The following is an 18,573-nucleotide window of genomic DNA, read 5'->3' as shown; positions in this document are numbered from 1 at the left end:
ACTAAAAATAAAATACATTTACAGCCACAAAGTCAAATTGTTTTGGGCTGCGGACTCCAAACAATACTAAATATGGAACATCAAATATGTAGCCCCCACGTATAACCGCTAAACCAATGTGTGTCTGTTGTGCAGCTGAATTGTGCACATGGAACACGGCAGCTACCCTCTTGGGTACCCAATATCCTACCATGTCTAAAGCCAAAAAGTTGTTTCCAGAACCCCAATGGAATCTAGCAATATCACACAAGTTACCGCCTGTCTTGACGTAAGGCACATGGAAACACGACTCTCTGAATCAACCATCTGGACAATGGACGTCTGCTTGTCCACTTTGTACGATAAGCCAAGATCGTTTGCCCTGGCTGGCAGGCACTCAATGCCCGCCTGAAGTTACATTGCTGGCTAAACAAAAAGAGCTTACACCACGCTCAAAACACCACTAATGGCAACCATCGAATTAAAGCAGTTGGCTGAAGTCATCACCAAATTACTCAAACACGTGGTCTGCAAATCCGATGTAAACAACCTTTAAATGGTCGCGCACCTGCCCAACTGCAGCCTCGTGTTAACTATATCGGTAATATTATTTAACCCCCGTGTCATGTGTTGAAATGTACAGATGACAGCAACCTAAGTATAGTAACGGCTGGTCACTTAAATTGCCCGTGGCTATTTTTGTAAATCCCGACTAAGTTTGTAGAGTTAAAATGTTTGTATTAAGATATTGCACAATGTCCAATGCAACCCTGATGTGGCATGTACTTTAACCTTTTAAGAATACAGTGGATGCAAAAAGACATCCAATGCGACAAGAATCATAACAGCATTTAGCTTGTGATGTGGAACCTCTGTTCTATTACTTGACCTGGGGAATAAAGCAATCCCAATAAGCCAACAAAAATATATGGCTGCAGGAATGCGCATTTCTTTAGAACTGCTTTTTTTACTTTGTTGTCCTTCCCCTGCACCTCCGATTAGCACGGTTGGCTACGTACGGTGCGAAAGAAGTTCAACATACATACAATATAGTTCAAGTGCTGATAAAAGAAAATATATTTCTCCAATGACCCCAACAGCAATTTAATCATATTCTCAAAATTAGCTTTTCACCATAACAGGAACACGTCAAAACATCCAAGCAAAAAGCGTTAAATGTTTCCATTGTTTATTTTCCAGATGCAATATTTGCTTTACAAATTCTTCCACGATTCTGTTACAGGACATTATATCAATTTTAATTGAGTTATTTAAAGATTGGCTTCAATGTGTAAATCTTTCCTAAAATTACAGTACGTCACAATTTATTTAGTATGCACTAATTAAAAGTTTTGGTTTTGAACTAAATGGATACACAATTAATTATTTGTAATTGTTGTGGCAAGCAAAAGCATACTTCCTTAAAAAAAAGACCAAAATACCCACCCCACTTGTGGCAGTTGAACGTTTTCTTGTAATTTACAAATTGGTCAGAAATGAAATGGAACAGCTATTATTAATGCATGTGGATCCTGGGGAAACTGAACTGGGATATTAACAACAAATGATACCCGGTTGAAAAAATAAAACATTCTGCAGTGAACGGGCATGTTGACATGTGGCGTATATTCACACACCATACTAAATATGCAGAACCACAAAATAAATGTATATTTTCCATGTTTCCTGACATGAGCAGAACAAGTGGAACATTATATTCTTGGTTCTTTCGGTAAAGTCACGTAGAAGGGAGATAATAAACTAATATGAAATATAAAACAATAACAATTCTCACGACGTTTCGACTGCAACACAAGCAATCATCATCACATCTGATCACACCTGATGATGATTGCTTGTGTTGCAGTCGAAACGTCGTGATAATTTTTGTTTTATATTTATATTATTTCATTATCGCCCTTCTACGTGACTTTACCGAAAGAACCAATAATATGAATCCCTGCAGTCACAAAAGCTTTAAATCAAAAGTGGAACATTGCTGACAGTATCGTATGACCACATTCTTTCAGTGGCATTAACCCCAGAATGTGATTTAAAACAAAGCAAGCACAGTAGCTATTGGATGCAATGCAAGTCAGTGGCTCTGAACAACCAAACCCGCATGCATCCATACTCTGGGATAGACTGGACACTAAAAGAATGTGGCAGCATAGTTCAGGTAGCACATGCTAACATGACCCTGGCATGCCTGTGCTAAAACTGCACTCTTGTGACCTTTCGCTCAACAAAAATGTACTATCCACTTGCATACATGCAAAGTGCCAACATTAAATGTGAATTCCATTGGTAGACTATGAGGAAAGGACAATGCAGATGACAGCAGATCAGCAACTTGGACTAATAACCATAACACCATACGTTACCACAACAAAAACTAGTTGAGATGTATATTGATATAATTCCTTGAAAGTTTTTAAGCACATGCACATCTTTGTGAATTGATATTTAAAACATTTATTGTATTTCACAGGCTTGTTGACCTGTTACAGATGAATTCTGACACTTATTCTGATAGCGCAGTTGCCACTCACATTGTTCTTAAAATGGGAAAAGCCGACAACTTTAAGGACACAGACCAGAGTTGCACTCAACAATGTCGTTCGAATGTAGACAGAACTGGAAGTATGTGCCGCTCAAAACCATTCCCAGTTCATTTTCACTCAAAAACATTTTGGTTTCTAAACAGTGTAAGGCTGCAGGTCCGTCGGCAAAAAAAGTTTGGCTGATTAGAAAAGCACTGCCTTAAAGTTATTAAGTTCTTGTACAAAATATTTTTTTTTACCTGCAATGACAAAGAAGGTACACTTGTATTATTTACTTATTACCAAAAATACGTAATAAAATACAGAAACACTGTTGCATCAAAACGTCAAAGTAATAGTCTAGTTACAAAACAATTTGTTATAAAGCAGGCATACACTAAGTTACTTTAAACCATGACCCCCTATTAAATTCAGGTGCACAACCATTTCAGACATTAAACAACCCTTTTTGCTTAGGAATACACAATGACGAAAAAACTGAACCACACCTACCCACTGTATTACTGCTACGGTACTCAAAACGCTACCTCACAGCGCAGTAACATTAATTAATAAGGCTTTGCCACCTCAAGACGATTGTCTGTGGGGGTTGCTGAAATTGGTCTGCAGTACCATATCGAGGTTTCAACTTGCACAAGAGTGCTCACGGCATCGTGATCACAGCAACTGTTATGTATTAAAAATGGGGGCAAGTACCTCGTGTGTTCAGCGATAGACATTTCTTAAAACGCATGCTAAGTGGCCACAAACAAAAAGTACAATCTGTTGACAGCCAGTGTTGAAGGGTCACTCACAAGTTAAATGTTACTGTACTTAGATTAATAAAAGGCGTCGGGTTCGTGTTAACCCTAACCCAAGCGGGTAATCCCCTATCACTCAATTTTCAGCGGTGAAAATAATTCGCTCAACATGCACCAGTGGATTATTTACTCTTGATTGCTTTCATTGTAAAGCATTTGAAAAAGGGCTTAAAATGCAATATCGGGGAAATGATTGTGTCAGCAGCTTGGTTTTAAGCAACGACTGACATCAAATGTAAACATATCATACAACAAAACCGAGGACTTAGTGACTTTGCTTCCTTAGTCAAATAGATCTAATTAGGTGAATACGTTGCATTAGGTATTCAAGCAATCAAATGTTTAATTATACCAAACAAGGGGTTACCTGCACACGACCCGTGACAATGAGTAATCCGTATACAGAAATATTTTTTTGTTTGACTGTGACACTTCCAACGCTGTTAACAAGAAAAAAGTTCAAAAACAAATTCTGAATACATCAGAACCGGGTACAGCCCCAAACGGCTGGCTTCTCCACCGCATAGTTACATTAAAGCTGTACGCTTGCTGATAACCGGTTCGTACTCTTACATGGGTTGAGACGGCAGACAAGAGGAAGCAGCATATTTGCATCCGTTTCCCGCATCAACATACAAAAAGGCTAAAACTGAACTTAAGCGGCCTAGATTTATCATGCTGGTGTCTTAAATAAAAACATTACTTATAATCCAAAATAAGTTATTTGGTGGCGGGAAAAAGTTTGAACATCTTCAGTGTTTGAACTGCCAGAGATGTAGTTTTTGCCCAAAAATAGACTTCAGCATCACAACACTACAACACATTCATCAATAACACTGTTTCGGGAGGAATGTATGTATAACATAGGTCACATTTCAGGCAATGGCCCTTCAGAGTATATGAGAAGACCCATTGCCCGAAACGTTGCCTGCTATATATTTTCCCCTTAAAGGCAGTGTTATGGACGAAAGTGTTGTCTTTTTGTTGTTTGTTATTGATGCTTTGTGCACCACTGGCAACGCAGCAGAAAATAATGTTTCGCATCATTTTGTAAATTTAAAAAAATCGGTTAAAAAAAATGAATCCCATTGTGTAGGACATATCAAACGTAATTCTCTCCGATATTGTTCGTATTTAAATATGATCTTCTGCACTTAGTTTCATAGCTGTTCAGTACTCATATGCCCCATGCGCAAAATTAAATCGAACATTCCCGCTTCATACGCACTGCTATGAAACCAGTTTCTACACTTGGCTGAAGTAACAGAGGCCATATTTGTAGTTTATAGTTATAATTGTAGAGATTGCAGTGGCCAAGGTTTTGCTTAGTATCTAAGGCCGTTTGTTTCATGTCCAAAATCATTACTGCAAAAATCATTGACACAACCATACCAAGATGAAACAATGGCACTATGAAGTACGACCAAAAGAAAACCTTTCTTTCAGCAGACACACAGAAATGCACCATTCCCTCGGTGCATGTGACGTGTGCATTTCCTATCTCTGCCAGTCACATGGTCTTATGCAACGCAAGCAATAGACAAAGACCCACGCGTGACATTTTAAACCGTGAATCAAACCATAATGGACTCTCAGCACACACTTGCATGCCATAAAGAGAAGCTTTAAGCCACAATGGCAGAAACCACTGTATTATCAAAGCTAGATGGCGTAAGCTACATATAGCCTAAAATCAACTAAAAGTGTTCGCTTTGATGCACATTTAAAAGCCAATATATATAACCACTCTGATTAATTAAGGTAACGTTAAATAAATTAATGCAAGTAAATGGTTAGCATAGCTTTAAATGTGCATTTTTGAATCACAGACCCCCATGCCTCAGCCATGGGGAGTTCTATTTCGTTCCCCACATCTGCTTATGTTATTCACAGGCGAAGAGCAAAGGAGGTTAAGGCAATAAAAATTTACTGAAACAATGTGCTTTCAAGTCTACAGCTTTGATTTCGTTTGCAATAAACTGTGGAAATGAAAACTCCCCTTGGATTTCCCAGCTGAAAATACCCTGGAACATTTTGGAGCGGGGCTATAGAATCCCCATAACTAGCCATCAATGTCTGCGGCATGCAGATAATTTAGAGCGTAAATTGCTATTGGCCACAATCCCAGATGGGCCAAGCACACCGCTATGGAGACCGAAAAACGCATTCATTGGTGATATCTAAACGAATACATATTGGCGACGAAATCAATATTAATCACAGGATTTCTTCAGCTGGACAGTCTACGTGTAAAACAAATCAGTTCAATTGCACTCAAGGGACAGGTTAACACCAAGGGCTTCATTTGATGTGGAATATGAGGTATCGAAATCTGAATGTCAAGTTAATTGTGTAGGTATTTAATCAAACACAATTATGTGGGCTATACCAAGCAATTGGCTTAAATCGCATTCGGACTGTTTGGTATTCAGTTAAAATGTAATTATCAACTTGCAAACCGACAAGTAAAACGGACCACCGACATCGATTGGGGGGGTGGAGGAAAAAAGAAAAGGCCATTTGACGGTGAGCTTAAGCCACCACTAACAACCCCCGAGCGAAGCCACTGGGAGAACGAGATGGAAAATACTCCTTCCCATTCTCAGCCTCCATAACAACCAGAGTGTGTGTTGGAAACTTCGGCATTGAGCGTGGGGGGGGGGGCTCATGGTGCCAGCGGTGGAATAGGTGGTCCTAAGCAGTCCAAGTTAACCTGTCCCCGAGTAAAAGATGCGCGGAATTGGTTTCTCTTCATCCAAAACAGGTCCCTCGGCCAAGAGGCTTCGTTTTACTGGATGCAGCAGTTGTTCTTGTGGCCATTTGTTTCCTTGAAGCGCAGTTTCATCTTGGGTCGGTACTTCTCCAGATAGATCAGCTGCTTGCTGTTAATGGCTCCGCGGCGTTTCCTAGGAGACAGAGGTGCACAAGGACATCGCATTGTTAGTTGCCCACCAAGCTGTGATCCCCATTGGGCAGGTGATCTCTCTCATGGATGCTAATCTTCAGCCACCGCTTTCATTTCATTTCCAAATATCCCAAAACAGGAACCCTCCTTAAAAAAGCAGTGAGACTCGGTGAGCCTTTCTCCTTAGTTAACAGATATTAACGGTGAAATGAATCATTATAAAATAGATTAATTCTGATTTCAGGGACTCAATTATTTGCAAGAAACAATTCACTTTAAAATTGTGTCAAATGGTAGCAACTCCAGTTGCCGCAATGGATTACGTACAACTATATGTGCAATGCCCATATTGTTAGCTTAAAACGATATTAATATTAATTGACAAATGCATGTTATCTTTCCACCCCGACCTACAGTGGAATTATACAAACAGTAGAGGACAGAGTTATGCATGACAGTTAGATTCACTATCAGAAGGTACTAAGAAAGTCCACATCCCACTTGGGGATATAAACTCTTAGCTCGTCATGTCTTCACAGGTGATAAAAAAACGAATCTGTGGGAAGTCACCAATGGTTGGGTCCTGTAGATAATTAGATCTGCACCATAGAAATATGGAGTTTCTACAACTCACGCAGGAACACCAAAAGAGGTGCCCCTTGACTAAATTTTAAGGCATTATTGCTAATAGAAACCCATCTTCATCAAGTGTGAAGAGCTACAGTTGTGCGTAGCTAATGCTGACATGTTGATTATTTGAAGGCAGGCACGCAATGCTGTCCCCTGCGCTGCCACTCAAGCAGTTGGGTTACAGGCTAAGCATGCTTTATTGCCAACATTAGCTGCTGTTAAGGCAGAGCAGTTCATTGTTTACGCAACTTGATTTTCAATTAAACGGTGTTAGTCAGGCTTGACTGAAAATAAAAAAAGCCTAAGTCGCATACACCGACTCGCTGACCTTGATCCACCAATTGCAAACTGCTCACCAATAGAGAAACTCAAAGAGCGATTAGACTATCTTACGATAACCACAACAGCCCCATTAATGCTTTATTTAAGTTCACTGGAATCGGTTGGTATACTTTACTTCGGTACAGCTTAAGTATTGTTGCAAAAATGGATGACACATGCAGGCTGCGTAGCCATAATATTAACAGCACAATAAGGTGCTGTACGTATGGGAAATATCCTTTACCTACACTTAATTATGCAGTACACAGCAGTTTTTTTTTTGACATTTCCAAATTGTGCAATAAAAACAGGTACGACTGCCTACTGCAACCGCCAGCAGCGAAAAGGTTGTCACGTAAATGGCAAAGATAGAGGAGGAAGTTATAATTTAGAAGCTACAAGGTAGAATTGTATTAAAACGCACACTGAGCGTTTGTCTCACCCCGAAGGGGAAACTACTAACTTTGGGTCTGGCTATAAAAAGACACTGGCTACATACACGTACATTTATGTTTCTCGTCTGCAACCACAGTCCTACCCCCAAAATAAGTTTTAAATTAAATCGAAGGCAAAAAAAACAACCATCCAGTTAAGAGCCCCCAAGCAGTTAATGTGTAAATAAGCAATTAAATAACTGACATCAAGTTGCACATGCCATGTCTGGTAAGCCCTTCCAAACCCTCGCAAAAGGCATTCATCCTGAATCAGCCAAACTAAAGCAACTCATTCAAGACCCCAAGAGAGATGTCCCAAGCCTTCCTGCAGCTGCCTTGTTAGTGTCTCCTTGTCAAAACCAGTACATGTAGGGTGGTAGTGCTCATCTCCATTGGTGGCCTTGAGCCCCAGCGATGGATATTCCACATTCCTATAGCAAGGGTAAATGCTCTCATGTACTGGTCCCTTCCAATATAATGGTATACATTTTATCGACCCTAAATTAATCATAGCCCTCGACCCCAACTAGGATTTCAACTTACACCCTTTCAACTGCAAACTGTTTCACCATTGCGCCACACGAGATACACGATGCATTCACGCTACTCTTACACTGACAAAAGTCCATAAACAACAATTGCCACGAGCATGTATAACGAGCTACTCGAGCAGGTTAAAACAATTATCCATTATTTAACACATCTAGTAAAAGGCTTACTGCTGTGGGGAAAAAGGATATGTTATACTTCCTGTGTACCTTCATACAAACTAGACAACGCAACGCCACAGGTGGTGGTTCAAGCCTTTTACAGCAATGAATCTTGTTTCACATGGGTGTGGAGTAACCAAAAGCACAGTATGTGCCCCTGAGAAAATTACACCAACATGAATGAGTTCAATGAACATCAAAACAGCCCTTATTCAATTGCAACGAGACCGGATCCTTTGTGTGATTTCGATGGCCTATCTATTCAGGTACTTCTTGTTCTAGTGCATCTACAAAAAAACCTTCAATTCCTACACAAATCCTCTCATTTGACTTCAACTCATACAAAATGTACTCATGTGCACCTCTCGTTTTAAGATTATTTTTACAAGTCTAAAGAACGATAGTTCATCGGCTTCTAGGTTTAACAGAACAGAAAAATGATGATTAATTAATTACGTGTACCAGCCACATCACAAATAATCATTTAATGTGATCAACACGGTGATTAATTACAACTGTACATACAAAAGATAAGGGTTCAAACCAGCCGGCTTTACTTGCTGACAAATAGCACTTAATCTGTTGGCTCATCGCCATGAATAACAGCATTAAAAGGCACAAACCTACACATACATATAATTTATCTTGTAGAAACATATCCAGGCTCTATGTCCAGGTTTTAACTTTCGGCCGGGCTCACAATAATACCACGGGTGACGTTACGGCAGTGTCACTCCGACGCTTCGTTTCAAAATCTACACCACGATGCGACTGCAGCACTAGAACCGAGCATCACATAAAGTGGGAGTGACGCAAGGCACAATGTGGAATCAAGAGATCAGTCCATTCAGAATCGTCATCATACCGACAGATAAAACCAACATACATAACAGAACACCGTACTGTGATTCAAAAACTTTTTATGCTTCAAACTGCCTGGAACACAACAGTCTAATGATTTACCTAAAATAACAATTTGATTATTTTGAGTTGTATCTTTCAGCATTGCATAGAACAGGAGACTGAATAAAGCATTACACATTGCTTGTGCATAAACAATCGATGCTATAATCCTAAAACAAAAAGTCAAAGTCTCTCCATGCTCATTCATAAGAGCGTTGGGTGGTGTTCATATCCAATGGCAGCCGAGGCAGGCGTGGAAACCCCTCATTACCATGATGGGCCCAGTCTTCACGACTGGATGACCACTGTTGACTTCTCACAGCATGGTACCTCATTTACCGACCCCAGAGGCGGGATGGACTGAATCAACCCTGACCGGAATTTGAACTCGTGGGCATTCCAATTGTGAATCGAGTCCTTTGTTTGTCACAGCGTCACCCGCCCAGGAAAATGAGAAAATAATTAATAGGAACGTCGATATGGGGAGTAAGCGGGGTTTCGTGGGGAAGGATACTCACTGTCTGATGAACTGCACCGCATCCTCATACTTCATCCCACTCTCGATGAGGGCAAGGGCCACGAGCACAGGAGCCCTGAGCAACCAACGACATTGAAAGTGTCAAACCACAATTCAGAAAAAAGGTCTGTGCACAGGGTTATCACAAGGGCAAAATCTTCACAGCCAATGCCACTGAACACTACCTATCACCATTTTTTTCTTTCTTTTTATCTATCAAACGACGAGGTTCATTCCCTCAGGACATCTCATGGTAAGAAAGCGATAGTTTTACCAAGACACTAAATAACATGCACACACCGCAGGCCAGTTTCACATCTCGCCGGAGCGTCTGAATATAAAAACTGCTAAATCAATTTAAACTGGTTAATGAAATGGAGTGTTGATGAGTATTTATGCATTGTAAGGACTGAGCGGTGACCAAGTTGGGGCGAGTTGGAGCAAAACTTTCCCAGCTGGGGAGATGGGGAATGCAGTTTTTATGCCGGTATACAGCAATTGGCCTCAAGCCAGCGAAAAGCAAGTGCATGCACATTCACAGGAACTTACATTCACAGAAATGTATTTCTTGATAAAACGAATAATATGTAATGCTTCGATTAAACTTCATTTAAAAAATACTTCACAACCTTCACCACTTTCATTTGGTTCATGCTTGTGTACAGCTGTCTAAGTGTTTTGCTATGTTAAACAAAATAAAGTTACATTTTAAAAATGCTGCTATTGAAACAACACTTGTGGGAATCCAATGTGTAAAAAATAAAAATGCATTACATGTGGATTAATACAAATTAGGAAGACCACACATTTGTATCTTAACCTCTTTTTGCCCCCGAAACATAAAACCATGACCTTTAAAGATACGACATTGTGCTCTTGTGCCCATATTCAGGTTAAACTAAGTTTCACACAATCACATGGGGTACATCTGAATCTATCACAAGCCAGTCAAAAGCTAGAGACGATCCAGGTGTACATCAAAACATTCTGAGCGCATATTTGATGTCAGAAGAATTGCCTCAAACCATTTCCCACAGTCCAAGGGGCCAAGGCTTGTTAAAACATCAAGACGAGGCTTGTTGGCAGATGCAATCTCGAAATAATAATAATAAAGTGTTATAAATACAAGCAATGCCTGATGCATGTTTGGACAAATTTTCAATCTGACGCTTTTAAAAAAGGTATGCACCACAGAATACAAATCAACATGGATGATTCATGAGTGTTCTTTGTGGGATATTAATTAGTGATATTAGTTCAAACCTATTGGGTTCACCTGGTATGAATATGAAGGGCTCACTCTTTCAAATGATGAAGCATCAAAGCAAGTGTTTATGCATAAATAAATATGGAATGTCTCTAAGTGGGTAATAGCAGGGAAGATATTTGTTTCATTGCAAAGATACGTCATCGATTTCGTACTTAAATTCAATGACCAATGAGCCTTCCGAACCAAAGTTTTACAGCAGGATTTCTTTAGACAAAGCAAAACCTCGATTGGTTTGATACCTGAGTCATCAGCAGGGTGGCAGTATATTTATATCAAATGGAGAAATAGAAAATGAGTAACTTTAAGCCCCATTTTCATTGCAACATTCCCAAAAATTGGACCAGATGATGCCGTGATTGTACCGCTCAACTTACAAATCAGAAAGGTGTAAAACATCAAGTAGTGGTAAGCAGCAGACGCCTAGGATAATCCCTCCGGGGTTAATCATATTATTACCACTTCATGGAAAGTCAACAATGGTTGTCCTACGGAGTGACTGGCCCCTAGCTATGATAATGTTGAATTGCCATTACTGGCTCAAGACCACCGACAAAAGTGAGTGCGCCACTCCAAATTAATTTATGCAGGGCGACATGCTGACTTGACATGATGAAGTTGAAATGACAGGCGAAAATGCATTTTAAGCGACTGTAATTCTTTTAATTGCCAAAAATAAAATAATCAAGATGCTTGGAAAGGAATGTTCAAATGTAAAAATGTTGCCAAATTCAGTTACCATCATATATGCTACATTATAAAACACGTATGTGCAGTATATGTTGCCCTTTAGACATGTGAAGAGCAGTGGATATTTTAAAACTATATGTACTATTCTTGTAATCATACTAACTACCAAGCTAAACGTAGACTCACAGTTCATGAATAATCGCATTACAAGTTGGCAGTCACAAACTCCCTTTGCCAATTTTCAGGGTCAAATTAAATGGGATCCCTGTGCATTCCAACGAGTGCCATGACACTGCGTTGCTAGGCTTTCATCAGGGTGCTTTGTGCAGTCACATAGGGTGTGGGGTGATCTGCTTGTAATTGAATTGGTACGCTGGCATGTTTGTCCATCAGAAGCGTAAATGTCATCATTTGGTGGATGGCAGTGTGTGTAAAAAAAATTTGATAGATATCATTAAGGATCTCCAAAATAATGCCTAATTTTCTCTCTTTTATTAAACGAACACCATATTTTAGATATATTTGGAAAGTCAAACATTTTCCTATTTCTTACTATAATCCCCATCCAAGTTTAAGCAATAGTACCGACTTTGAAGCAGGGCTACAATTAAATCCCAGTAAAACGATTCATTGGTACCACATAAATATATTAACAGCATCTTGTAAAGCACTCGGTTGAAAACGTTTCTCATGTAAGACATTCTTCCATGGGCTGAAGAGATTAAAATCTTAAGATCAGTGCTGGTAGTAGTAGGAACAGTCCACCCAATATGTTCCAGGGCCTGTTGGAATTGTCGTGTTTGCTGAGAAATTATCTGATCTCATACAAGCCCATGAGATTGAATGTTATCTATGCGAATAAGGTGTGAAAGATGTGGCATTATGATAACAATCAAGAAAAAGCAGGATGCATGACTTTTGGGGTATCCCTCAAAATAGCAGGTGTACTTTGCCATGTGGCAGTATTTCTGGGGGTTCCTGAACGTTTCAAAGTCATATAAAGCATGCAACAGTATTAATTTCCATTGCCAGCTGCAGAAACTCAAAATTGTAAAAATTTCCAGAGGAAAACTCATAACTCAAAGAAAGTATAATATATTTTAACAAAAATATTTTACCAACGTATGCATGGTCTAGTACCTGTTTGTATATACACTGGCAAAGAGTGTACACAACCTTAAGAGTTGTCAGTGATCCAGAGCTCTCATTCTTTTCCCACATTGAAACTCTGCAAGACCTCATATGCCATTTTCCTTACCCCAGCTTCCGATGATACTCAAACAATCCCAACTAGACTCTTGCAAATCTCTCCTACAACCTGCCACAATCCCTCGCCTCCAAACTTCAGATGATGCAAATGCAGCAGCCAGACTGCTTACCTTTACCCGTTAATAAGAAAAGCATAACCCCAATCCTCTAATGGCTCTCAATCCAACCTCAGATCCATTTCAAGATCGCACTCAATTATCAAATCCTCCATGGACTGGCCCCTCTGCTTATCTCTCGTTTATTTCACTCCATGTGCTCTACACGCTCCAGAAAATAAGATTTCTGTCAAACTAGTCAATCTTAGCTCAGTCAGAGTTCATTCTTTCCCCTCTGCTGCCCATATCATCTGGAACTCCCTTCCCTCCACAGTTTCCCATGCCTATGGCTCCCTGACTCGATTCAAATCCAGGCTTGAACGACTTACTTTTTTCTTCTGCCAATGACAAAACTGCCACTTTGAAACAAATATGCCCAATTTCTTGAGATGCAAGTTGTATTGTATGATTACAGTAAAGCAGGGCACATTTATCAAAGTCCAGCAGTAGGCAATTGTATACACAAGGTAACCATTAAACGATATAAATGTGTTACGTGGCTATTACAAGTGCAACATACAAGTTCAGGAGGAGCCTCTGTGGTACTTTCTGGGAAAAAGCTTTTTCAGGTCAACGTGACCATAACGGGAAAACACAATGACCTATGCATGCTAAGCATTGTGGTCTCAAAGAAACTTGCAAAACAAATGCGTCCATTAAACACTATTTATCACCCATTACAGTGAACAATGCACAGTATGATTATATGTATGCATTATGAGACTAGCAGGGGACAGTTTAAAAACAAATGGCAGTGAATACTGAAAGAGTGTGTCATCTAAGTCCAACGCTCTGACACATGACCCGTTAAATGGGAACTTAACAAATGATTTTCCATTTCCAAGGTAGTCGATCGTTATTTCCATTAGTCATCTGTGATCAGTGCGGGAAGTATTATTCTACGGTCAATAAGAATGTGAGGAAGAATACATGCTCTTCGAGGGAAGCTTTATTCATTTTTAAATCCTTTATATTAAGTTCGCTTGCGTGCTTGCTTGCTTGCTTACGACCGTGCAAATCTTTCGGTCGTTTTTTAACCCACTTCCCGTGATCCAATCGAGCTGACATTTTCCACACAGACTCGTTGTGCCAGACAATTAATGTTCGTGAAAAAAATTCCCAAAATTTTACACTTTTTAGGCAAAAAAAATGTATTTTACATATATTCAAATAGAACTCATTCTTGGCTTTGGCTGAACGTCAGAGTGTAAGAGCCCAGAGCGTAACCCCTCCACAGGCCGTGGCGGAGTAGCGCAGTTGGTAGCGCCCTCGCTTCCCATGCCAAAGGTCGCGGGATCGATCCCCGCGTCCTCCACAGGCGAATATATTTTTAAATCCTTTATATTAAGTTCGCTGCCACGCATATAAAGGATTTATAGTGAAAAACTTAGTTTTTACGGGTTATACTTATAAGATAAAGCAGTTGCACGAGAGATTAAAATCCTGATCAACTAGTTCAGATTTCCCCTCCTCTTTGCAAAACACTACAAATATGCGTACGCATCTCTCAAACAAGCCCAGGTGGCACATATTGACTGTTACAAATAATTTACACCTATTTTTAAAGTATAGTAATTTCTGAAACAAAAATAATAATAAAAAAACGTGGTACTCACAATGTATCTTAATAATTTACAGTTCTTTAGATAGAGGTTGTCTGACTATACTTCAACAGGATTGGTTTAGATATTACTCTACACTGATGCTAGCCATTACCGGGGACTAATCAGGGATCACAGCAATTATAGCACGCGAATAACCGTTTGGCGACCACTCCACACAAGTTCTGAATATGAAGAACTGCCATTCAAAGCAAGGATTATGGAAAAATTAAAATGTTAAGTCTCCCAACATATCCACGTAGAACTGAAGAGGGTGGGGTTAAAACCACGAGTCTTTCTCCACTTGCGGTGAACACCGGTCAAGTTTAGCCACTCTAGAATTGCAGCTGTTATGTGGTTTCTAATTTCGCAGCTCTCTGCTCAGCTCTCATATACAACACCTCTCAAAGCAAGATGCTTGTGTTTTCAGGCAGTCTGCTTTATCAGACAAAGCACACAACCTATCATCCACAGGAATCACTGCATGCCTTAGAAGTTGGCTTTAAAGTAGTCACATGTAAATTTTAAGCTGGTTAATGTGTTTGTGTACGTCTGTCATCTTCATCAAGGGTTTGGGCCAACACGGTTTTTTGTTGGGTTGATGAGTGCTCGCTCCAATAGCAATCACATTTCTTGCCTGCGAAGGGTTTGTTGACGATCATGTCTCACTGAAGTGAGCAGCCGTCATTGAGAGGTGATACACATTCAATCGCGTGCCTTGATTATAAGTGTTCAAAGCACGATGGATGCTATTGATACGCCGTGATTCGAATGCAGAAATACCACCCTCACCATCTTAGGAAGCAAAACATGGTCAGCCATTAGCTATTGGGCCTGCATGGCCCACAAGCTAGTGATGGGGACACAGCAGGTGTACACACAGTCAGTACTCACTTTATCATTGTTCTCTACACCTTGCCCATTTTAAACAAAAAACCCAACTGGCAATGATGTGAATGGCTAATAATTAAAACTGGGTCCCTGTAAAGAACACATTTACTATCATCTGAATTCCCATACTGTAAGCGAAACATTGCACACACACAACAGCCCATGCTGTGCATCAAACAATAATAATGTGTACACTTACCATCCCAAAAAGCAAATAGTACCTGTGGCACTTAGATCCAGGGAAAACATTCAGGAAACAATTTAGCACCAGGCAATTGGCAAATGTAACCTTTATGCCTTCAGTGTGCTTTGTGACACTGTTGCCAAACTGCACAACAGGAAGCCAATGTTGATATCAGCACAAGCCACTATGTAGCCTGGTTACTATATTGACTTTATTTACAAACTAGCCATGACCAATGCGAAAGGCCCTTACCTCCCAAGGCCAGCAACGCAGTGAACACCAATGCAACAGTCAGGCTCGTCACGGAACTTGGTCTTGCACAGGTTCAGCCAATCATCAACAATCTTGTTCGATGGTGGTGCCCCATCGTCAAAAGACCAGTCCTAAAAAGGAAACAAAATTATTATCGTGAACACAATGCAGAATATTTTTCTACCATTGTGTGCCATTAAACTCTCAAGACTGCATTATGTGCAAAATATAATTAAATTAAATCAAGATTTTAATAACCATATATATTTAAGCTTCAGAGCGTAGCCCCCCTCTGCCTAAACGCATGTGAAAAGAGAAAAGCGACCATAGCAGCAGAGGTCACATGGTAGGATGCCTCCGTTGATCAATATTGTTTAATCTAAATTGAAAATTCACTGCTGAAGAACCGCTTTGTGTTGAGTTATTTGTCCTTCCCCTGCACCTCTGAGTAGCACGGTTGGCTATGTATGGTGCGAAAGAAGTTCAATATGCGTACATACACTGGCACCCCGCCACCGTTTTAGGCTTTTCTCTCGCTGTAATGGGAACATGTAACCTGTATGTGCATCAAAATTAAATCCAAAAATGGTTCCTGGGTGCTCATTTATAATATCAAGTAATGGGCTACATTACTGTGCTGTTAACAAAAAGCTTTTTAAAATATAAAGGTGTCGTTTGGAGCAATGGCGCTTCTTCACAGCATATAAAAAAATATGCCACTCCCAAACAAGGCATCACAAAAAATACGTGTGCTCTGATAACATTACATTGGAAACTTGGAACAAGTAAATGGAAAGAAAAATCTAGCTGAACCTCAAAAAACAAAGTGATATTATTTTACAGGTACAAGATCAGCAAGTGAGGTTATACTGAAAATACAAGTTATGTGAATTATGACTAAGCCATCCGTGTATATAAACACTCACAAAGACACTGATGCCTTGCTGTTCCACAGGGCTCTTGTCATAGGTCACTTCACAAACTCTCACCACAGTGGTCACATTATATTTCTTAAGTTCCTGTGACAGAAAATAAATAAGAAAAACATTAGTTAAATGTGGCTGGGTCATTCCAAAGCACATCATATTAGGGACTTTAGCCCCAAGTCAACCCTCTTAAAATAAAACAAATTGTTATTTGTTTTATTTTATTTCGAACTACGTGACTTTACCGAAAGAACCAAAGAGAATGGATTCCTGCAGTCACGAAAGCTTCAAATCAAGATTTTAAAGGAATGTTAATGAATCAATCAATAGGCTAATATTGTAATCAGAGGTGCTAGACCTTGTTATGCGATCAAGGGTTAAACCCAGTGTGCCATCCAAATCAACTAAAAAACTCTTTGGGAATTTGGTAACATTTTATAGCAACATGATAGCAACTGCAACGTTTATTTCTCCATTAAAAGGCCAGTGTCCCTATTAAAATCACCATTAACTTTACACAGAATGCTACTTATTTTACAAAACCCACACACGCATCACTGTTGCTCAGATCGGGCAAACGTGCAACATTGTACGGCGAGCGCGGCATTTCTCCCAAGATTCTCTATTTGTGCCACGATTACGTTGGGAGTGCGGGGATTAAAGTCTCAAGCAAGTCCATGTAATGCACGGCAGCCTAAGGTACTTACTTCGATGAACTTGTTGAGGGTGACATTGGTCGGATTATGGGTGATGAGGAAGCGCATGTGCTTGTAGGTAACTTCCACGGCCCCTGGGCGATTCATTCGTGCCATTTCTTCCAGCGGATTCACTTGAGGCAACTTGAAGTTACAATTAGCAGCAATGACGATTATCAGGTTGCTATTTGCACTTGTGCTCTGTAATTATTACTTTTAATTATTATTATTAATATTGATATATTTTATATTATTCAACCTTTTAAGTTTAATTTTCTCCAAAAGTTGTGCAAATGTTGAGAATTCACTCAATTGTCCACACGATTTCCCACTCGTCAACTTCCGCTTGGACGTAAAAACGGAGGAGAAAAAAAATACCTTAAAATAAATATATTTATAAATAATAATAATTATTATTATTTGTGTTATGCGATGACAATGATAACAATAATAAATGAATATTAAAAAACACAATCAATGCTCTCTACTGGAGGGAATGACTGTAGAGTCCACAACACAGTTTACCCCATCTGGATTTATAGAGGGGGTGATGCAGAGGGTCTTCTCTTGCACACGCTGGTACACGGAGAAGTTGCAAAACAATTCGGAAGAGCGGAGATTCGCGTGTACACTCCTGGGGGGCTATGGGGGTTTGGTGATAGAATAGTACAGTTTCTCCACCACACAAGTTCACTTGTCAGCAAGGAGTCCGTGCTGCGCCTGGCAGTAGTCGCCACGTGCCTTCACAAACTCCATAAATGTGACACCAAGAACGCCACAGAACTGTGGGGAGGGGGGGGGGCAGGACAAGAGGAGCGTCGTCAGCAATGGAGAACATCGAGGAGGGGTGGGGGGAACCACCCATCGAGCCAGAATAAAACAAAATAGGTTCATTTATAACAACAATTATTGCAGGGGTTACTTTTACTGTCAATTGGAG

At 40.0% G+C, this 18,573-nt stretch overlaps 1 protein-coding gene across 1 annotated transcript; it reads right to left on the bottom strand.

The window, feature by feature from the left end:
- Positions 1-2,438: 2,438 nt before the first annotated feature.
- LOC133349221 (protein tyrosine phosphatase type IVA 1-like) lies at positions 2,439-17,813 on the bottom strand. The gene is made up of 5 exons (XM_061562529.1): positions 17,646-17,813; positions 16,939-17,031; positions 16,013-16,143; positions 9,765-9,839; positions 2,439-6,249 (listed from the first exon to the last, which is right to left on the bottom strand). Exons 1-5 carry the CDS (start codon positions 17,748-17,750, stop codon positions 6,132-6,134), a joined length of 522 nt encoding a protein of 173 aa, XP_061418513.1. The 5' UTR covers positions 17,751-17,813; the 3' UTR covers positions 2,439-6,131.
- Between the last annotated feature and the right edge of the window lie 760 nt (positions 17,814-18,573).

Source organism: Lethenteron reissneri, chromosome 29 (assembly GCF_015708825.2).
Source record: "Lethenteron reissneri isolate LAM-NWPU_2019-01 chromosome 29, ASM1570882v1, whole genome shotgun sequence".
Lineage (NCBI taxonomy): Eukaryota > Metazoa > Chordata > Hyperoartia > Petromyzontiformes > Petromyzontidae > Lethenteron > Lethenteron reissneri.
Note: the sequence above shows the minus strand (reverse complement) of the source record. Positions and strands in the feature narration are given on the sequence as shown.

Coding starts and splice junctions, on each gene's coding strand:
- LOC133349221 (XM_061562529.1), bottom strand. CDS start 17,750: ATGGCACGAATGAATCGCCCAGGGGCCGTGGAAGTTACCTACAAGCAC. Junction 16,144..16,938: donor AGCAAGGCATCAGTGTCTTT/GTGAGTGTTTAT, acceptor TTTCCTTTTTAG/GACTGGTCTTTTGACGATGG. Junction 6,250..9,764: donor GCGGTGCAGTTCATCAGACA/GTGAGTATCCTT, acceptor TCTGTCTCCTAG/GAAACGCCGCGGAGCCATTA.